This window comes from Stegodyphus dumicola, chromosome 1, assembly GCF_044657685.1.
Source record: "Stegodyphus dumicola isolate Sdum_Otavi_A_Nest chromosome 1, ASM4465768v1".
NCBI lineage: Eukaryota > Metazoa > Arthropoda > Arachnida > Araneae > Eresidae > Stegodyphus > Stegodyphus dumicola.
In genome coordinates, this window is record NC_140768.1 from 6,814,356 (window position 1) to 6,838,292 (window position 23,937).

Here is a 23,937-nt window from a genome sequence, read left to right on the forward strand (position 1 = left end):
ACAAATGACGCACTTGGATGATTTTTTACGTGGTAGAATTACCGGCCGTCTGGAATGTGGGCGTACCAAACCAAGTATCAGACGAACTTGGAATTGCCCAGAGTGTCATCTCCAGGCTTTGGCAACGATTCCAAGATGATGGTAATGTGAGTAGACGTTACAGCACAGGTCGCTCCAGAGTTACAACGCGGAATGAGGACCGGTATTTGGCAGTTACTGCCAAAAGAAACAGGCGGAGCACAGCCTCAGACCTGTCTCGTCAGCTCTCTTCAGCCACTGATACGACAATTTCAAGGCAGACCGTGTACAGACGCTTAGGGCGGATTGGTCTATATGCTCGTAGACCTGTCAGATGCGTTCCACTTATTGCAACTCACTGTCGCCTGCGGTTAGCCTGGAGTAGAGAGCATGCATTGTAGACACCGCAACAGTGGGCTTGTGTGATGTTTTCCGCCGAGTCCAGGTTTAGCTTGCGGTCTGATTCGCGCCGGACTTTCATATGGAGAGCTCCAGGTACCCGTTACCACCAAGAAAACATCATTGAACGACACCGTTACGGTGGTGCAGGAGTGCTCGTTTGGGGTGGAATTATTCTGGGTTCCAGAACTGACCTGCATGTTGAAATTGGAACCATGACAAGCCAAATCTATCGGGACGTCATTCTGGAACAACATGAACGTTTGTTTCGGGGCGCCATGGGCGCACAATTTGTGTTTATGGATGACAACGCCCATCTTCACCGTGCAAACATCGTAAGCGAATGCCTTCAATCGGAGGATATCACCCGTATGGACTGGCCAGCATTCTCACCGGACTTGAATCCAGTACAGCACGTGTGGGACATGCTTGCCGACGAGTTGCAGCCCGTGAACCTCCTCTTACATGTCTACCGGAACTTCGGAGAGCATTGCTTTTTGAGTGGTGTAATATCCCCCAAGATCAGATCGATAATTTGATACTCAGCATGCCTAGGCGTTGTACGGACTGTATTGCATCGTCAGGGAGACATACAATGTATTAACAATCATACCAACCATGTAATATTAGTTTTTTTTGGTAAATAGTTTTTTTTTTTTAATTTGCTGCAGGGAGAAAAAATCGCTAATTTTTTTTAATAATATCAAACATATAGCACTTTTTTTGCTCTTTACCTTTTGTTTAATAAATAGCTTTACAAATAATTCAAATTTGTTTTGCTTCTAACTCTTCCTTAGCCTGATTTTCCATTATCCTTAATTTATGGACCTGAGTGTATATTCAATAAAGATTCAGCTAATATATCCTCTTTTGTAATCATTCTTAAACGAAACTTCGAGTAGTTTACAATCGATAGTTACCCTCTAAGTAATAAAGCAACTTACAACCTAAAAAGTTTTAAAACCCCGAACTGTTTCCGCCTAGATAACATAATATCAACCACACACCGTATTTATCTTCTTTTAAAAATGTACCTAAGTCGTAATTACGCCAAATTCTCTTCTGGGCATGCGCAGTATGCAAAATTCGTTTAACATTGATCAACTGAATGTGCAGTTTGCCATTACGCATCCCGGTCGAGGCGGCATCATCATCTGCTATATTATTATTATTATCTTTCTTATTTATTAGCATTTATTATATCTTATTTTATTATTTCTTATCAGATTCAGTCTGGAAAGAAGAACCCGAGCAATAATTTCGAGTAGTTCATTTAAATTTCAACCAGTTGTTCAATATTCGTAAATTAACAAAACGCAGTTTGTTAAAATCTTCCCAAATATACTCTTTATTACCAAAACGTTCATTGCTTTAAACGTATACTGTTCTGATTTGTTTTAACTTATCAAAGAAGTTAACTGACTATTTATCTGACTTCATGAAAAATGGTAAAATAAAAATTGTGACTAGTATTAAAGCTGTAGAATGGTTCAGCAAAAAGAATTGCTAAGCTTCGAAACCAAGAATTCAGTATAATAAAGGAATTATGAGTTGCATTTTTGAACAGTATTTAAAGAAACTATCAATGTTCGGATGATATGTATTCTAAACTTTGTTATTTTGACTCAATATTTGTTTTGAATAGGTTGGCTGCATGGCACCCTCTTCGTTGTTTGGTGACAAGAAAAGGATGATACATAATTTTCACTTTTTAATTAAATATAATTTCAATTTTTTTCCAAAGTCTTCTTCATAATGCTTGCCAAACTACGATAGGGTTAGTTGATCGCGATTTGCTTGAAATAATATAAGCAGTTCTTAACATTTCATTTAAAAGAAAATATGCCTATTACAAGCAATTGCTAGATAACATTTCAAGCTGGTACTGCATCAGAAGAGCATTATCTTGTTAGTATCAACTGAAAATTCACGAGTAAGTTGTTAATATCTACAAAAAATTAGTTGTTAATATCAACAAAAGTTAGTTGTCAATGTCAACAAACATTTGCGAATTCTAGAAAATTCACTTGACAATTATTTTAATATAAAAATGTAATATTTTCTTACATATGAATACACAGTTTTTACATCTAACGAATAAACTTATCAAAGCGGGCTTAAATTTTTCATATTTCTACTCGCATTTGAACGAAAATAACCATTTGACCGCTCTCCAATCCATTTGAATGATGTTTTGCGTGATATCTGTACGTACGGACAGGATAAAGGACTCTTTCCCCAAAACGGATTGCAAAGTGGATTTAAAAAGAATTCGAAACAGATTTTCTTTGTGACGTCTGAACGTACGTACGTGTGCGTGTGTTATACACTTAACATAACTCAGAAACGACTTGCCACAGAAGATTGAAATATATTGTATGTGGGACTGATATAACATGTAGTTGTGTACCTCCCTTTCTGGTTGCAGAAGTATACAAATACTCTGTTACCCGACTCGGTGAGCTCATTTTCTTTTCTTTATATGTTGGTAAATTGTGGCCGTTTTTGCTTTATAAATGATTGAATTATGTTGTCTTGTGTTCCGAATGAGGTTTTTATGCCTTTAGTTAATCTGCATGCAATAGCTGTAGAATTATTAGCAATTTAAAAGTTGTTTAAGTACACTAAGCCTAACGACACAGTTTGTTTACATTTGAAATCTAGTAGCATAGTGAATTAAGTCAGTTTCTGCGCCAACTTCAGTGTCTTTTTGCCGAGTGGGGCTAAACATTTTGTCTACCGAAAAATCTGTCCTTCTGCCTGCTTTTAATTAATTTACATTCTAATTTTAATTGCAAAAAAAATTTTTAGCGCTTTCTTTTTTGGTGTTTTAGGCTTGCATTTTTTAATGAAAATGTTTTGAGATTTTATGTATTTTTCCCTTGCAGCGAAGTGGGAACTGAATTGATTGAATGGGAAATATCTCTAATGAAATTCGAGGAAATAAGTTTAAATGAAATTCAGTAAAAAAAAATCTGATGTGTACACCACATAACTTCCTTGTACGGAATATTAAATTATACGCATTTTTTCTTGCATTTTGTTTAAACTTATTAGATTTAATTATATCTAATTCGCCGACAGCGCATTAACCACAATAGAAAAGTGCCTTCTTTAAAATTCACTCTATTTGTTTACCATAGCGACACTCTGGCGTTAGGTTCACTTAACAGTATTATACTTCGTTCATATTATAAATCAGAATGCACAAAATTTGTATCATTCAAAGAATTATCCAATCGTTGCCACATGTTCTATTCAAGTACTATAATAAAGTTAGAATGAAAAAAAATAAAAATAAAAATAAAAGAAATTAAGCAAACAAAACAAAAAAGAAACAGTTTTCACAGACGATTGAGTATTTCTCATTCAATTAATTCAGTTCTCACTTCGCGACAAATCAAAAATACATAAAAACTCAAAATATCTCTACTAAAAATTACTAATTATTAAAAATTAAATTATTAAAAATGAAGTAAATTTTAAACACTTATTTCCTCGAAAAAATTCCAGAAAGGAGTAAGCATGATATAAATCGCAATAATAAATGAAGGCGTTTATCTTTGTTGTTGTGAAGCTACGTTTCTCTAGATTGGCAACAAATTCACTACTCAGCTGTTTCAAATGTAAACAAGCAATGGCCGACATCAAAATAGGCTTAGCGGCACTTAAACAACTTTTAAATTGTTGATAATTCTAAAAATATTGCATACAGATTGACTAAAGGCATAAAATCCATAACCGGATGATAAAAACAACATAATTCAATCATTTTAAAGAAAAAAATGTACAATTTACAAACATAAAGAAACTGAGATCACTGAGCCAGGTAACAGAGTGGATATATTTATAAATATATTTATGTATGTTTGGCCCGGCCGATTGAAACCAAAATACGAGGTGCACATCTACATGTTATAGTAGTCCTATAAACAAAAGCTCAACGTTCTGAGGCTACTCGTTTTTGAGTTATGCGAGATACGTACGCACGTACGTACGTACATACGTTCGTACAGACGCCACGAAAAATTCTCTTCAGAATTCATTTTAAAGCAGTTTTTTAGTTTTTTTTGGAGGAAAAGAGTCTTTTATTCTGTCCTTACGTACAGATATCACGCAAAAACATCGTTAAATTGCATTCGAAAGCGGTCAAAGTGGATACTTTCGTTGAAATATGCTGCCTGAAGCTTTTCGCGATTACAATACTTCCTTTTTACTGCGTACAAGGAAGTAAAAAGTGCATAATTTAATAGGTTATACAGGAACGGCATGTGGCGCCACATCAGTTTTTTTTTTTTTTTTTTTTTTTTTTTTTTTTTTGTATATGAATTACGTTTTGGATGTGATTATTTCTCTTGCTCGATTCCTGCTGATATCGCTTCAGTTTTTTCTTATCGTAATCGTAATATTATGCCACACGTTTTCAAAAATGTAGCGTATTAAGTAATATTATGCCACACGTTTTCAAAAATGTAGCATATTAAGTAATATTATGCCACACGTTTTCAAAAATGTAGCGTATTAAGTAATATTATGCCACACGTTTTCAAAAATGTAGCGTATTAAGTAATATTATACCACACGTTTTCAAAAATGTAGTGTATTGAGATTGGTGAGAAGTAAAGAGATTGGAAGAACCTTTTAGGTCCGCTAATGCCCTTTATTTCAGGAAGGAATGATCAGTGAAATAATAGTTTCTTTTTCTTTCCTTTGATAAAAGCAACGTTAACTGTGCTCATTGCTGTAAAACAACAGAACGAAATAAACTTTGTGTGATTCATACTTTCTCTCGAAGTGTTTACGGATTTAACAAATGCCAAACCCAGTTTCAGGACTGAAGATCATCTGTAAAGAAGCATAGTCTGAAAAACAGATATAATTATGAAAAGATTTCTCAGAAAGAAAATAAATTGCTGAGGGTGAAATAGAATACACTTTACGATTCTAGTGCTCTCATCAAAACTATAAAACCAGAAACAAACAAACAAAAAAAAAAGGTCTGCCAAATTTTGAATACGTCTTCGAAAATGATAGTTGAGGCAGTCGAGAAAGAAAAACAATCTAAATATAAAACTCTTCTGTTCTTTCCAAGAGAAGAATCTCGCTTACGTTGCTGGTCGAACAAATTAGCGAAGAACAAAGCGTCTTTCATTATTTCATTAAATATAAAGAATTTCAGAGAATATTTTAAGCCGAATTGTTTTTGGAAGAATTCCCTCCCCCCTGCAGGCTGAATTAAATGATAAAATTAATTTATCCTAAAAGTTTTTTTTATACTTAAAGAAAAACATTTTCCTAATTCAAATTTTAGTTGTTTAATTTTTATGAAAATATTTGCATTCGTAGCTCGTGTTAACGAAACTCAGCATGTTTAAGTGATAACATAAAACGAGATATTTTCTTAATTTATTTATTCATCACAGGAAACTAAATCTCAAATAGCAGATCTAGCCGTTGCTGTGCTTTGTTCTGAAACTAGTTTATCTTTCATTATTTCTTTTTTTAGAAGATGAATGCTAAATTTATAATTAAAAAAAATAGTTTACAATACATTAAAATTTTAAAAATGCATCGATGGTTTCAGCGAGCTAAGAAATTTCATCTTAACATCCGTTAATCGAGAATTTCGGTTTTATTTAAAGTGCGATTAAGTCGAGAGATTTGATGTGCAAATTGTTAATTAAATCAAAGGAGGTGAACATAACTCTCCAAATAAGGTTCTGTCAATTTAATTTACTTCAGTGTGTACATTAGTAAGTTACACTACTCAGTAAATGACATTAAACATTTTTCAGTGCGTAATGCAAAAGCAATAAACATAATCGCTCCGGCTATTGTTATAATGTCTCACAACAGAAGAAAGCATGAATGACATGTTTTTTTTTTTCCCAGAATACTCAGAGAGATTAAATTTAATCAATTTCTGGCGAGCTTAAAACTATCCAATTTTTAAATTATATTTTCCGATATGTATCTAATATTTTACAATGCTTAATCTTCTAAAATCTTAAGCACTTATCTTCAGTTTACCTCTAGGTTTGTTCAGAATTCAATGTGCGCGTTTCGTAAATAAAATTCGGATTTTTTTTTTTTTGGCATATTGTATTAGACTCTGTGATGCCTGCTGCTCATGACTTTAAACATTCTTTCTCAGAATTGCTGTGTTTTGTTCATTTTTGTAATTTTGCTCAGAAATTCTATAAGAGGCTAACGAAATACATTTAGAAGTTGTTTCGGTGTTTTTGTAAAATATTGGGCAATAAATAAAAAATTGGTTGATAAAATAAGGGCAGACCAAGCCAATTATAAACACATGTTTCTCCTCCAAAGGTATAGCTCACATACATTCTGCACAGTTTATTCCCACACATTCTAGACAATTTTGCTTAGCTATTAAAAAAGTCCGTCCTCTGAAAATTTTTATTTTAACTGCAACTATATTTTTAAAAGTACAAATTATCCTCTGCTACTTGACAGTTTTGTCAACATGCAAAATGGCACTTTCAGCATTTGCAGCACACCTAAATATTTCCTTCTGTACGCAGAGAAAATTTGAATGAAAAAGGATTTATAGGTTACTCTGAACCTTCTTTATTTATAGTAGACGGCAGCTCAACATAAACCAGTCCATATATTTTAGCCATTTTTAGATTCTTTAGACCCTCATTTTTCAAAGAAATCTTCCAAATTTTTTTAAGGTATAAAAGGAATTCTTTGAAAAGAAATTTCTATGTTAATTTTTTGGATGTATGCTAATCTCCTTATTCTTTTATTAGTTTTAAATTTTTACCTTGAAATCTTGCCTAAAATCAAACGGCGAAACCTAGGTGTGCCCAGACCGGACTCACCGATCATCTAGGACGACTGAGAGTCTGTATTCTTTGTTTCTCCGCATGTCGTTGGTCAGTTCATTGGCAACAATGCTCGTTTCAGCACTCTTTTCGAAGCTCTATTCAATCAGTGTGCCCACTTTGGGCACACCCACAAAATTAAAAGATAAATGCTATCGTCACAAAAGTTTACTTGTGTACTCCTCTAGGCCTAGTTAGACTGCCTACCTTTTTTAAATCAAAACTCCGACTTTAAAAGGTAGCGTGCCGGAAAGGGTTAAGCAATGGACGGAAGAATATGTTGCACTCTTTCCGAAGAAATTTATTTGCATCTAGTTATTAAAATAAGCTCTGAAAGCCATGGTTTTTTATATCTAAAGCTATGATAGGTTATATTCTCAAAAAAAGGGAAAATGCGTCAAACTTTGGCTCCAAGTGTAAAAACATATCCAGAGAAAAAACAGAATTTTTCGAAAATTGCAAAAGTAAGATCTTTAACATTAAAAGAAAATTCGCAAGTCGAAGGGCATTTGCGAAATCACTGAAATGTTCACAGTCAACCTTACCCGGACAGAAATGGAAAAGTTTTATCACAATAGATGAATCTTGGGTGCATTTAAATGACTGCAATAAAAAGAGGTTCATTTATTATTATCACCAAAGAGGAGAAAAAATGGTTCAAAGAATGTAAAGAAAGATTTTTCAAAGGGATGTATGATTGCTGCAAGCAGCGACACATTAAATATGCTGTTAATTTCCTGTTATAAAACGGAACAAGAAACGGATATCAAAGAAATATCCTTCACTCATATCTCTACGAAACCTCCTGATGTAATTCCCCCACGGATTTTTGCGCTTTTTGACTTTTAAAAACGGATCTTCCAAGCGTCAATCTCGTACCCTCCTTGGATTCGGGAATACCTCTTTCGCTACTACAAATGGCTTCATTATCTTGCAAGGATTATGTTAATTTTATTAACAGTTAATTTTAAGTTCCTTTCCTGTCAAATTCTTAACTTCAACTTATTACTTCCGGCCAGAACGTAGTTTTAAAATCACGTCTGAATACATAATGAGGAAAAGCGATATTTAACCGCGAAGTTCTTTGGTCTTGGGGAGAGAGAATCAGAGTTTCTGATTTACGCGCGTCTGCCTTTTGGCCACTCTCTCTCTCAAAGCTGTTAAGGCCCGTTTCCACTGCTGCGTATGCGTTGCGGTGAGTATGCGTTTCTCCAATCAGCGAGCGAATTCACTTTGATTGACATCTGCAATCCGGTCGGTGTGCGGTGACGGATGACATACGGATGGAGTTCAACAATGTTCAACTTCTATCCGTATGTCTGCGGATGCGTTGGGGTCACGTGGTGAAAAAGGAGCAATCAGGTGCAGTCACTAAAAATTAATGGCGGCAGAAGTAGCGATGAACGCTCGCTAATAAGGAAAGAATGTTTTGCTAAAAAATACTTATTTCTGAATTAACATTATAGCGAGAAATATGCGTGCTGAAAAAGACAGCAATCAGCTGAATTTAGTTAAAAAAAGATAAGAAAAACAAGATAACTGCAACTACAGTACTTGTTCGTTCAATAAATTCAGTTGAAGGAAATCAGCGGCAAAAATTATAATTCCAAGTCCATGAAATAGCAAAATTTGTTCTGATAATCATATTTTAGTTCTGCATACTTATTTAGCTTTAATGAAAATGAATGTCTGACTATATCAAACTGCTATAGCAAATTAGATATGATTAAAAGATTTGCTATTTTTTCTTTTGAAACAGGTAAAAACTAAAAATGTTGATTATAAATTAAATTTGATAGCCTTTTAAATACTCCAGTTCATTGAAGAGTATGTTAAATTTGTATTTCCCTTTATAAATATATCTTTTTGGATAACATATATTTGTAAGCACATGAAATATATTTTTAGCAGCCCGTTTAACTTCAATCCGAACGCCACTTTAAAAGATAATGATTTTTGTAAAAATTGTACTAGAAGCTGAAGAACTAACTCTGGTAAATTTTTCAGACGATAGCACACTGAAATAGGACCAAAAAACTTAAGTTTTAAGAATTGATTTAGTTGATGATGTATATAAGCCAAAATATGCATGAGACTCACGTGCAATCCTAGCTTAGTGGTAAAGTTGATGTAAGGATGTCTTTTTTTTTTTTTTTTTTTTTTTTTGGAGTCGTGAGTTCGAATCCCATACGCTTTTTGCACCCTGTCTGCAACTTTCTTACCTTTTTATTCCAATTTGATCTATATTCGTGTTTTATAATTAATTTCTATTATTATATGCATTAAATATATTGTTTTATTTATGCTCTTATTTATTTAAATTTTTCCCGCAAAAATGTTTGAAAATTATATAATACTAATTTAAAGCATATCCTGTACATATATATTTGAATTTAACAAACATTCTCTATTCGTAAAAAGCAAATTTAAAGTGAATTAAATTTAAATGAAATTTAATGCAAACAAATAAAGGATTAATTATTGCTGCGAACTAATCTACAATATCATTTAAATTCTGAGAGCATATGTAAATCAAGTGCAAGTATCAAAATCCATGAATAAATATACAATTCCAAAAATTTATTAATCCTAAAAAATTTATAAAAATGCATAAGTGAATAATGGGATAGATTGTTAATCCTTAAAAAATTATAAAAATGTATAAGTGAATAATAGGATAGATTATTAATCCTAAAAAAATTATAAAAATGCATAAGTGAATAATAGGATAGCTTATTAATCCTAAAAAATTTATAAAAATGCATAAATGAATAATAGGATAGATTTAATTCTAAAAAATTTATAAAAATGCATAAGTGAATAATAGGATAAATAAATTTTTGGAAATTAAGACACAATAACACGCCGAATAAATACTAATTCAGAAGTCAAACAACAAAAATCAGCGTTAATTTACAAAATTTTCACAGGACTAGTTTCGATGGTTTTACCGAACCATCGTCAATCTGAGAATTGTTTGTTTTCTCATCTCAACACACTAAAAGCCACACTCTTATTTTAGGAGATTATAAAAATTCTGTTGTCATTCCCTTCTTTCCATCAATTAGCTATAAAGTTGCACATATTTTGCAGAAATTTAACTTTCGGGTTGTTTACTCTCCCATCAATAAAATTCCAACTTCTATACTCAAGGACCCCATTCCGGATATGAATTCCTGGGGTATTTATAGGATTCCTTGCCAGTGCGGTTTAATTTACATTGGCCAAACTAAGAGAGCCTTAAAATTTCGCGTCAAAGAACATGAGGCATATGTTAGAAAAAAGGAAACACAGAAGTCTTCTGTTGCTCAACATTGTTGGTCCGAAAATCACACTTTCAATTTTTCTGCTGCCAAAATTATTCAAAAAACATCTTCCATTGGAGAACTGGATTTTCTAGAGGCATTTCACATTCATAAAAATCTTTCTGTTCTAGTTAACGATCCTAATTCCAATCCAAATTTGCCTTCGGCTTTTAGAGAAATTATGTTTTAGTTCTGGTTTGGCCAACAGATGGCGCCACTTGCTTATTCTTGTCCAGGCTTTCTTATCTTATCTAAACATTATTTCCTATCTTGTTCATTTGCGGTTTTGCAGCTGAAGATGATGATTCGGTAAAACCATCGAAACTAGTCCTGTGAAAATTTTGTAAATTAACGCTGATTTTTGTTGTTTGACTTCTGAATTAGTAAATTTTTGGAATTATATATTTATTCATGGATTTTGATACTTGCACTTGATTTACATATGCTCTCAGAATTTAAATGATATTGTATATTAGTTCGCAGCAATAATTAATCCTTTATTTGTTTGCATTAAATTTAATTAACTTTTAATTTGCTTTTTACGAATAGAAAATGTTTGTTAAATTCAAATTTCATTCCTTGCAGCAATGGCGCAAGAGAATTATTTAAATTTAATTTATTTTGAATTCCTGCATATATATATATATATATATATATATATATATATATATATTTTCGTTTCACTTTTATGTGAATGTATATACATGTGCTCAGACTTTGGGATGTTTACGACTCTAAATTTTCATTCCAATTAACATGAGACAGTATTAATGCCCTAAACATTTTTTAACAAAAAATTACTATAATAATTGCTTTTAAATTCAGTCCTCTCCAGCAGAAGCGCAGGAATTAATTAATTAAATATTTCCATTTTCTTTACCTAATGTGTGTATATATAAAGAGAAAAATCTTATTTTTATAACTTCTATAAAAAGAGATATGAATTTAAAATGTTTAAATTAAAAATAATATTTTATGGATTATGCATAAAATATAACTGCCCATAGTGCATTTTAAAACAAACGAGATTTCTAATAAATTGTCCAGCTATGACCCTGAAGTCAGCGGTATACAAGCATAGCAGATTTTGCGTAAATATCGTGAACCTTTCTTTACAGTTGCTCTGTACTTTTAAAGTACCAACTATTTTTTAATCCCTTTAACTTTTTTATTTTATTTATTTATTTGTTTACTTTTTCACTAACAGTACATTTTAGTTAGTGATATATATATTATTTCATAGTATTTAAGGCTTCTAGAAGCACAATTTTTTTTTTTTTTAAATTTACTTAATCTTCTATGGAATTAGTGATGTTCATAATATGTATTATAACCTTACTTATGTAAAAATTGCTAGCGTACTTTACTTTTGCAGTTCATAAGCAGAAATAAAAATTTCCAATAACATGGAAATTTAGTAAACAAAACTTTTCTGCGTTTTACGTAAGGATCCATATCAAATCCAAAACAAACAATACTCGCTTAAGCGGGAAAATTTCAGATGTTCAGCGTCTTAACTCGCGAACTGCTTGTTTGGCGCCAAAATATTACAGCGACACCTAGCGGTGGAAAATGAAAATATTTTACGGATACGCAGCAGTGGAAACGCTTGTACGGATGCCGTAGGCGTGTCTTCAATTGACGCATCGCGTTCGTACGCAGTAGTGGAAACGAGCCTTTATTACGCTCGGCCGTACTCAGGCCCTTGGTAGCTTCGCAGTCATTTGGTGTTTAAGGGGAAATTGATAGCTTCGGCTATATTTCTTTTAGTTAATCTTTGTTTTAGTTTAATTCTTAGTCTCTTAAGTTCAAGCCCAAGTGTCGGCTTTGATTGTACACTCCAAGATGGAGTTTTGTTAAATCTTATTGGAATAATGAAGAGTTATTTACCCTTCCATCTTTGTCAGACGAACTTAAGCGATTATTCGCTAACTAGTTCTTAAGATTCGTCACTTTCTACAGTAGCTGAGAATTACACTAAGTGAAAAACTTACAATCTTGAAAATTACTGTGTAGAAAGATAGCGAAAATTAATGGTTATCAAATGGAAAATTCAGACAGAAACATTTTATGTAAACACAATGCAAATCGTCCAAAAAAATCTGCGATCAGATCTGTATCATTAGATTTTAAATCTTTCACAAACAAATTAAAGAAAATTTTCTCGCGAGCACTAACCATTTTTAAGCTTTCGCAACTACAACCAGAAGTGTTGGTCGTTTTGTGTTATGGAAGCACCTAATAGGTGACCACCATTACCTCATATGAGGGCTGGTGACCTCCTATGACCAACGGGAGCTGAGGATTTTATTTTACTTCAGTGTAGTTATTTTGTTCTGCTCTAACCGGGGATTTAAGTAGCAAAGTTAAAATGAATATTGCTGTCAGATTATAATTATTTTCTATTGCATTTTTAACTATAGAACACCTTATTACGTGCGACCTTGGTGTGACCTTCTGCAGGTTCTTTTCCTTTTGAGAATTCCCCAATGGACCTTCGAAGTGCTTAGTTATTTATGTTGTTATATGGTTTGAAGCGAGTTTTATTATGTGACAGAATCTGCCTCTTTGTGAGTGTTTTTGTCTGTGATTGATTGCGTAAGTGTTTGTTTGTGTTTTGTGTCATTATCTTATCTTTAATTTTCCTACTAACCCTTCTTTATTTTTAAATAGTTATTTTATGTTTTCTGTGATGTTTCCATCAGCACGATTTTTAGAGTAAGTGAGAGTCAGAATGCTGATTGTATATTTTTAAGTTCTTTTTGGTTTCTTTATACTAATTTTTGTGTACTCGGGGCTAGAGTTTGGGGACCCGGTTTTAATGTGTGCTTTTGTTGGCTTTTAAATTAATTTTTTGTTTTGCTCAGCTAGAGGAGGAACCGCGGGTATCTGGTTGCCATCGTTTTGGTTTGAAGGAGGGTTGGCCTGTTTTAATCATATGGTCCCGCTGGGACAAGGCGGATTTTGTCTCCCTCGAATAGTTCACCTCCTATGAGGGAGCAGACAATTTACATCCATGCGTTCTCCGGGATTCGAGTCCGGGCTCTTCTGTATTGCAGTGGGCTCCCTTAACCGCTATACAGTCTGGACGGCATCACTACTTAAAGGAAATTATTAAATGAATTATTTTTAATAAATGTAAAATCAATTCTTCGAATTTCGATAATTGATTACTTAAAGATAACTTTTTGAATGACTTTTGTTTTAAGAAATAATATATCTTTGAAGAAAACAGAGACATCTGAATAAAGCTCTTTGGAAAGCAATTCAATTTGAAAAAATCTGATCTGTACACCACATGACTTCCTTGTACGGAATATTAAATTATACGCAATTTTTCTTGAATTTCATTTAAACGTATTGGATCGAATTAAATCTACTTCGCCGACAGCGCATAAACCACAATAGAATAAATGCATTTTTTAAAATTCACTCTGTTTATCATAGCGACACTCTGGCGCTAGGTTCACTTAACAGTATTATATTTCGTTCATATTATAACTCAGAATGCACAAAATTTATATCATTTAATGAATAGAATTATCTAATTGTTGCCACATGTTCTATTCAAATACTATAATAAAGTAGAACTATGTATAAAAGAAATTAAGCAAACAAAAAAAAAAAAAAAAAAAAAAAAAAAAGAAGCAGTTTTTCACAGACGATTGAGTATTTCTCATTCAATTAATTCAGTTCTTACTTCCCGACGAGGCAAAAATACATAAAAACTCAAAATATCAGTATTAAAAATTACGAAGTAAATCTTAAACACTTATTTCCTCGAAAAAATTCCAGAAAGGATTAAACATGATTTAATTCGCAATTATAAATGAAGGCTTTACTTTGTTGTTGCGAAGCTTAGTTATTCTAGATTGGCAACAAATCCGCTATTTTTCCAAGTTTGAAATGTAAAAAAAAAAAACATGTACGCCATCGGAAAATTCATTACGCTTAACTGCACTTAAACAACTTTTAAATTCTTGATAACTCCATAAATATTGCATGCAGATTTACTAAAGGCATAAAACGCATAACCGGTGGAAGATAAGAACAACATAATTCCAATCATTTTTAAAGCAAAAAATGTACAATTTACAAACATATAAGAGTACAGAAACTGAGATCACTGAGTCGGGTAACAAAGTGTATATATATATATATGTATATATATTTATATACGTTTGGTGAGGCCGATTGCAACCAAATTACGAGGTGCACATCTACATTTTATAGCAGTCCTATATACAAAATTTCAACGTTCTGAGGCTATTCGTTTTTGAGTTATGCGAGATACGTACGTACGTACATACGCTCGTACAGATGCCACGAAAAATTCTCTTCAGAATTCATTTTAAAGCAGTTTTATAATTTTTTGGAGTAAAAGAGTGTTTTATTCTGTCCTTACGTACAGATATCAGGCAAAAACATCGTTAAATTACATTCGATAGCGGTCAAAATGGATATCTTCGTTGAAATATGCTGCCTGAAACTTTTCGGGATTACAATACTTCCTTTTTACTTCGTACAAGAAGTAAAATGAGGGGGAAAAAGAAGTTAGATATCGGTTTAATACAAATGCGCGAGGAACTAACTGATCAGCAGATTCTGAAAATGCTAACTTAGTTTCATTTGAATCTTTCAGTTTATTATGAGAGAATTCAAAACAATATTTTTAACCGTGCCGCTGACTGCTGCAAATTTTTAAAGCTTGTTGAAAGTATCAACTGCACGATAACCCTGGAAAACAGTTCATTTAAACAAGTTAAAACTGAATGTTTAATGCAAGTTTAGCCCTTATTAGAATATGAAAGCAACTACAATCGATACAGCAAGACACTTTAGAGCAAGGATTTGCATAAGTTAATTTCCTGTCTCGATCAAGTTTTCTAGAGGATTAAGTCCAAACATTGAGCCATCTATTCAAAGAAAGATCCAGACTTCAGTTTTAAAGGTTCCGCTATATCTATAACACTCTGCGAGAAAGGGTTCGTTGGTTAATTTTCTCTGCTTCCTGAAACATTTCACTAATTCTGGGAATTGAACGCGAGTTTTATTAATCTCCATACAAGGGATCAGATCTTTTAAGTCGTGGAAACAATAGAAAAGAGAGAATATATACAGTGATAAAAATATTAATTAAAGGCAGCGTATTACGATTTGGCAAATGTGTGCTGCATTTCAGTGAAAAAAATAAGCATCTTGAAATCTAAATTTCAGAAACAGTTTATCCTTTATAAATGGATTTAAATCCAACAGTAATTTAATGTTGAAAACCATTAATTTGTTCTGAAATGTATTAATTTTTTTATTTAATATCGTGTTAGTATTTAAAAAATCTGATGTATACACCACATGACTTCTTTGTATTGGAATATTAAATTATACGCATTTTTCTTGCATTTCATTTAAACTTATTGGATTGAATTAAATCTACTTCGCCGACAGCGCATAAACCACAAAAGAATAAATGCATTCTTTAAAATTCACTCTAGTATTTGTTTACCATAGCGACACTCTGGCGCTAGATTCACTTAACAGTATTAATAATTATATAACAGTTAACTTATATAATAATTGTATAACGGAAACTAAGTTAACTGTTATATAATCCAATAATTATATAACAGTTAACTTATATATTTCGTTCATATTATAACTCATAATGCACAAAATTTATATCATTTAAAGAATAGAATTATCTAATCGTTGCCACATGTTCTATTCAAATACTATAATAAAGCTAGAATGATTATAAAAGAAATTAAGCAAACAAAACAAAAAGAAACAGTTTTTCACAGACTATAGAGTATTTCTCATTCAATTAATTCAGTTCTCAATTCGTGACAATGCAAAAATACATAAAAACTCAAAATATTTGTATTAAAAATTAAGAAGTAAATCTTAAACACTTATTTCCTCGAAAAAATTCCAGAAGAATTAAGCATGATTTAATGCAATAATAAATGAATGTGTTATCTTTGTTGTAGCGAAGCTAAGTTTCTCTAGATTGGCAACAAATCCACTAGTCTCCTGTTTCAAATGTAAACATCAATGACCGCCATTAAAAACAGGCTTAGCGGCAATTAAACAACTTTAAAATTGCTAATAATTCTAAAAATATTGCACACAGATTTACTAAAGGCATAAAATCCTTAACCGGAAGATAAAAACAACATAATTCAATCATTTTTAAAGCAAAAAATGTACAATTTACAAACATATAAGAGTAAAGAAACTGAGATCACTGAGCCGGGTAACAGAGTGGATATACATATAAATATATTTATATACGTTCGGTGCGGGCGATTGTAACCAAAATACAAGGTGCACATCTACATGTTATAGCAGTCCTATATACAAAATTTCAACTTTCTGAGGCTACTCGTTTTTGAGTTATGCGAGATACGTACGTACGCACGCACGTACGTACGTACATTCGTTCGTACAGAAGCCACGAAAAATTCTCTTCAGAATTAATTTTAAAGCAGTTTTATAATTTTTTTGAAGGAAAATAGTATTTTACTCTGTCCTTACGTACAGATATCACGCATAAACAGCGTTAAATTGCATTCGATAGCGGTCAAAATGGATATTTTCGTTAAAATATGCTGCCTGAAACTTTTCGCGATTACAATACTTCCTTTTTACTTCGTACAAGGAAGTAAAAATAACAGAGTGGTTTAAAACAGGTATTGTATTCACAAAAATTTTAAGATTAATATGTGAAAGGAAAGATCAAATATTTAAGAACCGAAGATTCAAGTATCAAATCAATTTTCCGCTGGAGACAATTGGGTAAATGTTTAATTAAGCTTCCTAATCTTTGAAGCATTTTGACCTTTTGACACTTTGAGCTTCTGAACTCCTGACGTTCCCGTAAAAAATATATATTTATGAACATCCAGTTCCCAAAATTCGCCTTTTGCTTTTCTCCTGTAGTCCTCGTAACATGCTATTTTCCTTCTTTCAGCACATTTCAAAATTTTTCATATATATGTAAAATATATAAAATACGATGGCTTTGTTCTACGCGAACAGGCAGTTTTAGGATCTCCCCCTTAGACCAGTACTTTCGTGAACATTCTAGCATGTTATGTAATAGGTACTATATAAATACAGAGTTCGCGCCATTTTTCGCCTGACTGCTCCCTGCCATCGCTGCTATAAGACCTTGCGCTGCTCTATTCTTCTTCCCTTTGATGTGCAACGTGTATACGAGCCAGTTTCCCTTAGAAAGTCCTCCCCGAAGGCATTCCTCCCCTTAGGCTGATAGCCCTTCTGTGCTTTGTCATAATTAAATGAACCAAACCAAACCATCTTCCCTTTGTTACAATAGTTATGACGTCAAAAGCTTAAATTTAACCTTATTTTAATTTAAATCACTATTGGATATGTAATTTTGGAGAATCTAAAATAGTGATCTGCCATTTTAAGTGAATAAAGATATGGAGTTTTTAAAAGTGAAATTCTGTTGTGTTTTCACTTCGGCGGCAAATAATGGTTCTAATTAATAGCTAATTGGCTGAATTTATCATGGTAAATCACGTGATAAGAAGGCACGTCTTTGGAGAGAGCTGTCTGATAGAAACTGAGGCAAGAGAATAAACCTATTAACCTTGGAACAAACTGCAAGGATTTCGCGACCATTCGCGATTATTACTCAGCTAATAATGGGTCAGAGGACTGAGTTTTCTCACTGACGTTTGCTATTATTGATATGATTGCATTTATTTATGTGTATACAACATAACAGAATTGATGACTACGAAATGATGAATACAAAAAGGCAGTACAAGCACTTAAAAAGTAATAGTTATCATGATACAATGTATGGTAAAATTTGAATGAGAAAATACAATGAGAAAGTGCGTATAAAATGTAATAAATACTAGTTTTGTATAATGCATCGTACAAGGTATAATAAATACTATAAAGCATTGTACATTTAAAATTGTATATTGTATGTACGAAATCGAGAATTCATTCTGAGAAAAATAAGTTAGTCCCAAGTTCCAAAATATACTTTAACTCAACAAAGCCTCATAAGATGACTTTTTTTAACTTTCTCTAGAGCAAACGGATATTTTAAAACTGTTCTTTTGGTTTCCTCCAACACTTGACTAAAACTTTGTGATTTTTTTCAAGTTAAACCACTTAGCTTGTTTAGGAAACTTCAGTTTCAAAAGCAATATAAGCTTCGGTACATACTAAAAAAGCTGCCAAATTTATTCATCTACAAACGCATAATAAAACGCTTCCGAAATACCTTTACTAATTGATGGATATTATGAACCGTACAGTAGAGCTTCTATTGACAACACCTGTGTAGAGTTTCGAATAAGCGCCCAGTGTGCTACCGCTACACCCCGAAGGCATATTCGAAGGAGGAAGAAAATACATTATACCTCTATCAACCGACATCTCTGTTAACTGAGCTAGTAATGAGTTTAACGAAATAAATCGGAAAATTTGATCAGTAATATAAGCGGATTTCATCAGTGATTGATTGTTTAGCTTTTTTTTATCAGCAACTAGCAGCTTCGCTGCCAGCCTTCGTGTGGCTTTTAAATGTACCGAAAAATGGCTAAAGGGAACACCAAACGTTAAATTTAAAAACTGCGTAGAATTTTACTCTGCAGAAAAACTTCATAAAAAAAGTTATTACGTATAAGAAAATTACAATGAAATTAGCAATATCTCTTAATACAAATATTAATTATCCTAATAAATAAATTAACCAACTTCCCTTTGCAAAATCTTAAGAACTTAAATGGTATAAAGGAGGTTAAGAACTTTGTTTCCTAAAACAATCACTCAAAACTTTTTAACATCTTAAAAACAGTGAAATGAGCAATAAATAACATAAAAGAATACAAAAAATTCTGAAAAGCGAAGTATCATTAATGATATCTTATTATATATTTTCAAGAGAAAAATATTACAGTGAAATAAGCTATAGCCCTTGATACAAATATTAATTATTCTAATAAAAAAATGAACCAACTTTCCGTTGAAGACAAAAAAAATCATGCAAACCTTTCCAGTATCTTACAAATAATGAAATAAGCAAAAAATAACATGAAAGAAACTCAAAAAACAAAAAATTCCGCGCAGAATTTTACTCTCCAGAACAACTTTATCAAAAAACAATCAATAAAAATGTATTATATATATATATATATATATATATATATATATAAATGACAATGAAACATGCCAATCTCTTAAAAACAGTGACATAAGAAATGCGATAAAAAATTGTTGCCAAATCCATATTTCTAAAAGAACGAAATTATTCAAAATGATGCGATTTCATCAAAAATCTATCAACAACAATAAGACAGGAAAATTGTTGCCAAAATCACATTTTTAAAGATGTGAGATGTGAGAAGTGTACTCGGAAGCTTCATTTAAATTTTTTTTTTTTAAATACAAAATATTATCATTTTTACAAAATTGTTTTTGTAAAAGCAGTCGCAAGGATGAAAGTTTAAGATGTCCCAAAAATCAAAGAAAAAAAAACTGTACATTTTTAAAAATAAACTTTTTTAGAAAAAATGCCGCTGAAAAGATGTTAAGCTCCCTTTGTTAAATAAATTCGTATTGAATCGATTTATTGAAATACGAAATTTATTTTAAGTTCGTAAAATAGCTAAGTGCCTACGTTTCATGACGATGTGAAAATGGAATGTGTAGAGTAAAATCTCGCTTTCCTATAGCCCATTACGTCTCAGAATGAAGCGATTTCGTCACAAAACATAACGTAAAAAAAAATTCTAATTTGAATTCCGAAAAATTCGCTTCGAGGTGCACTGGCTCTTGTCTAGACGCACCTAATTTCGTACCCGTGGGTGTATTAGCTTACGCGCAGAGCAAACGAAAAACACACACACAGACTCTTTTAATTATATGTAGAGATGGATCATTTAAGGATGTTCCTATTGCATGTCTGTTACGTCGCATCGCCAACACCTCTGTTAACTGAGCTATTTTAAAGAAATAATTTGGTGGTGTATTTAATTATGGCAAAGCACACTAGGGCTATCTGCCTAAAGAGAGGGATGCCTTTGTGGAGGACTTTCTAAGGGAAACTGGCTCGTATACACGTTACACATGGGGAAAACCACGAAAACACCCGTGCAGTCAGCCCGTTCGCGGGATTCGAACCTCGGACCGAACTACCAGTGTTCAGCGACTTTACCGCTCGGCCGCTGGTGGGCAGAAATAATTTAGAAGCTTTATTTAGTAGTATTAGCGAATTTTGTTAGCGATGGATTGCTTGGCCTTTCTTACGATCATTTAATAATCTGTCTATTGCATATTACCATAAAAAATCTAGTCTGCAGCTGTTATAATAGAGTTATATAAGCTGTTATATAAGAGCGCTAACCGGCATTTGATTCAAAGATTAGTTGTTGGTGTCGTGTCCGTGTTGCATGGGAAAATGGTTGCCACAGCCTACTTCAAAGAGCGGTTAAACTTCTATTTTTCATTCCAATTTTGAGGAAGAGTTCCCTGGGGAATTCCCGTCCCTCTCCCTTTCCACCAAACTCGGTTTCGCAGTAGGCTGCCCTAAACACTATACCGTCTGGGCGACATTGAAAGATGAGTTTCAAGGATAAAAGAATGATGTTTTCGAATGGGAAATGTAAGAAACAGCGAACTAAATTTCCAAGTTTTTAGACACGAAGAAATCATTTGAGGTTTAGTTCCGGAAAACAAAACGTTGCGGCGATGCTGAGGCTGAGGATGAAACGAGAAAAATTAAAATTAGCCAGGCTGAAGTCTTGTTTATTTTCATTATGGAAAGCAGACGAGGGATGTTTGCCTAAAGAAAGGCATGTCCTCGTAAAAGATTTTCAACGGAGTTCACTCTTATCAAAGTTTTATTTGCGAAAAACCACGAAAGCTACCGTAACAAAGAGCCTATTCGTCGGTATTTGAGATCGAGTCGAACTATCAGTATTCAATGGTTTCACCATTGAGGCCATTTAATTTTCTTGAATAACAATTTTTAAGAACTAAGAGACAGTTAATTTTCTTGACAATAAAATTTTCTTGAATAAAATTTTCTGAAATTTAAAGAACCATTCTATGGATTCTTCTCCTATAGATCTTTCTTCATCAAAAAATGGTACCTGATAGTTTTTAGATTTATCACAAAAAAAATTATGAAAATTTTCAAAACAAAATTTTATTCTATAAATGTACGACGAAACTTGATAGCATTTCACATTTTGTGTCAATTTTGATGCAGTTTGTTTATTGCATTTTTTCCTGAATATTTGTCACAAATTAAAATTTTGTACAGAATTTTTGGTAACTGAAAACAAAAAGATAGTAATAAAATAGTAAGTAGCAATAATAAAAGTATACACATAGTGTAATAAAAGAATACATATTATTATACATTAATAGTTGCCCTTACGCACTTTTGTTTAGAATTTCAAATATACAGTTTCAAATATTCTTATCGAAAGAAAAAACTGGCATGATTAAGAACTCAGTCTCAAACCGCGTTTTCGACAATCTAAGGTGATGAAGTCCCAATTACATCGGATCATTGAGGTTCTAGTCTATTTTTTATTTTTTATTTCCGCAAAAGTAATGCATAAATGTATTTTTGGTATCCCTTGGCGATTTTTGGCGGTACATGGATACCGATTTTGTGCAATTCTTTGACTCGTTATTTTGGCTTGCGAAACGGCGATTTTTTCGCCAAAAAAAAAAAAAAAAAAAAATCCCCGCTACACAAAGCCAAAATAACAAGTTCAAACAATTGCACAAACTCGGTATCCATGTACACATCGACTTATTTTCACTTAAAACAAAATCCCCGAATTGCACAAAAATGGCATTGCGCACTCTTTTAACTTTATCCATGTACACGTCGACCTATTTTCACTTAAAAAACATCCCATAATTGCACAAACTTTCATTGGGCACTCCCTTTACTTTGTCCATGTACACATCGATATATTTTCACTTAAAAAGTCAAAGGAGCATCAAAGTCTACAATATAGGCAAACAAAAAATACATAATCTCATAAAATACATTTTAAACCAAAGAATAAAATAACATAAAAAAAGAAAAACATGTTATACATTTAAGCACTACCAAAAGCAAATATTCACTTACCATGATTTTTGAGTTCGCTTCGTACACCAGAGCCACGTAAAAATCAAAATATCAATCATACTCAAATGACTTTCTTTAAACCAGGTATTCTTTCTGATCGAACGCTTCACATAGTGACATCTGAACCTTTCTTCCTAGAAACCCATTCAAATCCATCTAAATGGTTTTAACACACACCACAAAAACGCTTACAAAACATCCCAGGATTCAAAATTTCCCAGAATCATGCACCCGATTACGTCACAATAGGGTTTCCATAACATTCAACTAGTCAGGCTACCATAAATGAAACAACAACTTGGCGATAAATCAAACAACAACTTCGTCTTAATACAAGGGGTACCTTAAAGTCTACTCTCCCCGTGTTTTTGATTGTTTTTCCTCATCTACACATAAATGTTGATGTAAATGCCTGATATAAATGAGTAGGAGTCCTAGAAGTCGAAGGTCAACTTCTAGGACTCTGACACTCTGCCATATATACATATGCAAATATTCAAAGATAAATAGGTGAAGTTTCATTATTGTTAGCTAAAAGCGCAATGTGCAGTCTTTCCTCATGAATTATTCCTTTTTTTCCTTTACAGCATATCTGAGACATTCCCCTTGCTACAAGAATGTCTCATTATCCGAAGAAAAATGTGCTCCGAAGTACAGACATTTAATTCACTTGTCTGAGAATGTCGATGAACAGAGAAACATCGACGAAGGTCTGCGAGAATCCTGCTGGTAAGATTGTAAGATTTTCTTCTTAATTTCAATCTTATGGGGGTTTCAATTTTCAGAATGTAACGTCTCAAGAGTATAAGATGGAGGTACAAAAAACATATACAAACGTAATTTTAGGAGGAATAAAAGGAAAAATAAACTTAAAATATTTATAAATAATAAAATTAAGGAAAAAAGAAACGATTAATTCCACGCAAATTTTTCACGATTTAACTATGTCATTTAGGTTTATCACATATTAAGTTGATATTCCAAATAACATGCAGTCATGGTACATTCTTAAGTGATCATGTGTGAAAAAAAGTAAACTTAAAATATTTATAAATAATAAAATTAAGGAAAAAAAAAAAGAAACGATTAATTCCACGCAAATTTTTCACGAAGTAAAAACTATGTCATTTAGGTTTATCACATATTAAGTTTATATTCCAAATAACATGCAGTCATGGTACATTCTTAAGTGATCATGTGTGAAAATCTAAATTTTTCCTTCGCC

General features: G+C 32.5%; 1 protein-coding gene and 1 long non-coding RNA gene across 2 annotated transcripts in view; one reads left to right on the forward strand and one right to left on the reverse strand.

Annotated features, from left to right (window-relative positions):
- LOC146999038 (uncharacterized) overlaps positions 1–23,937 on the reverse strand; it is a 610,841-nt gene that overhangs the window by 192,972 nt on the left and 393,932 nt on the right. The gene's annotated exons all lie outside the window — the stretch shown is intronic.
- LOC146999039 (uncharacterized) overlaps positions 1–23,937 on the forward strand; it is a 141,384-nt gene that overhangs the window by 101,693 nt on the left and 15,754 nt on the right. The window contains exon 4 of the mRNA XM_085812468.1: positions 23,300–23,441. Coding sequence (XP_085668594.1) covers positions 23,300–23,441 — 142 coding nt within the window. The remainder of the gene's footprint in view (positions 1–23,299; positions 23,442–23,937) is intronic.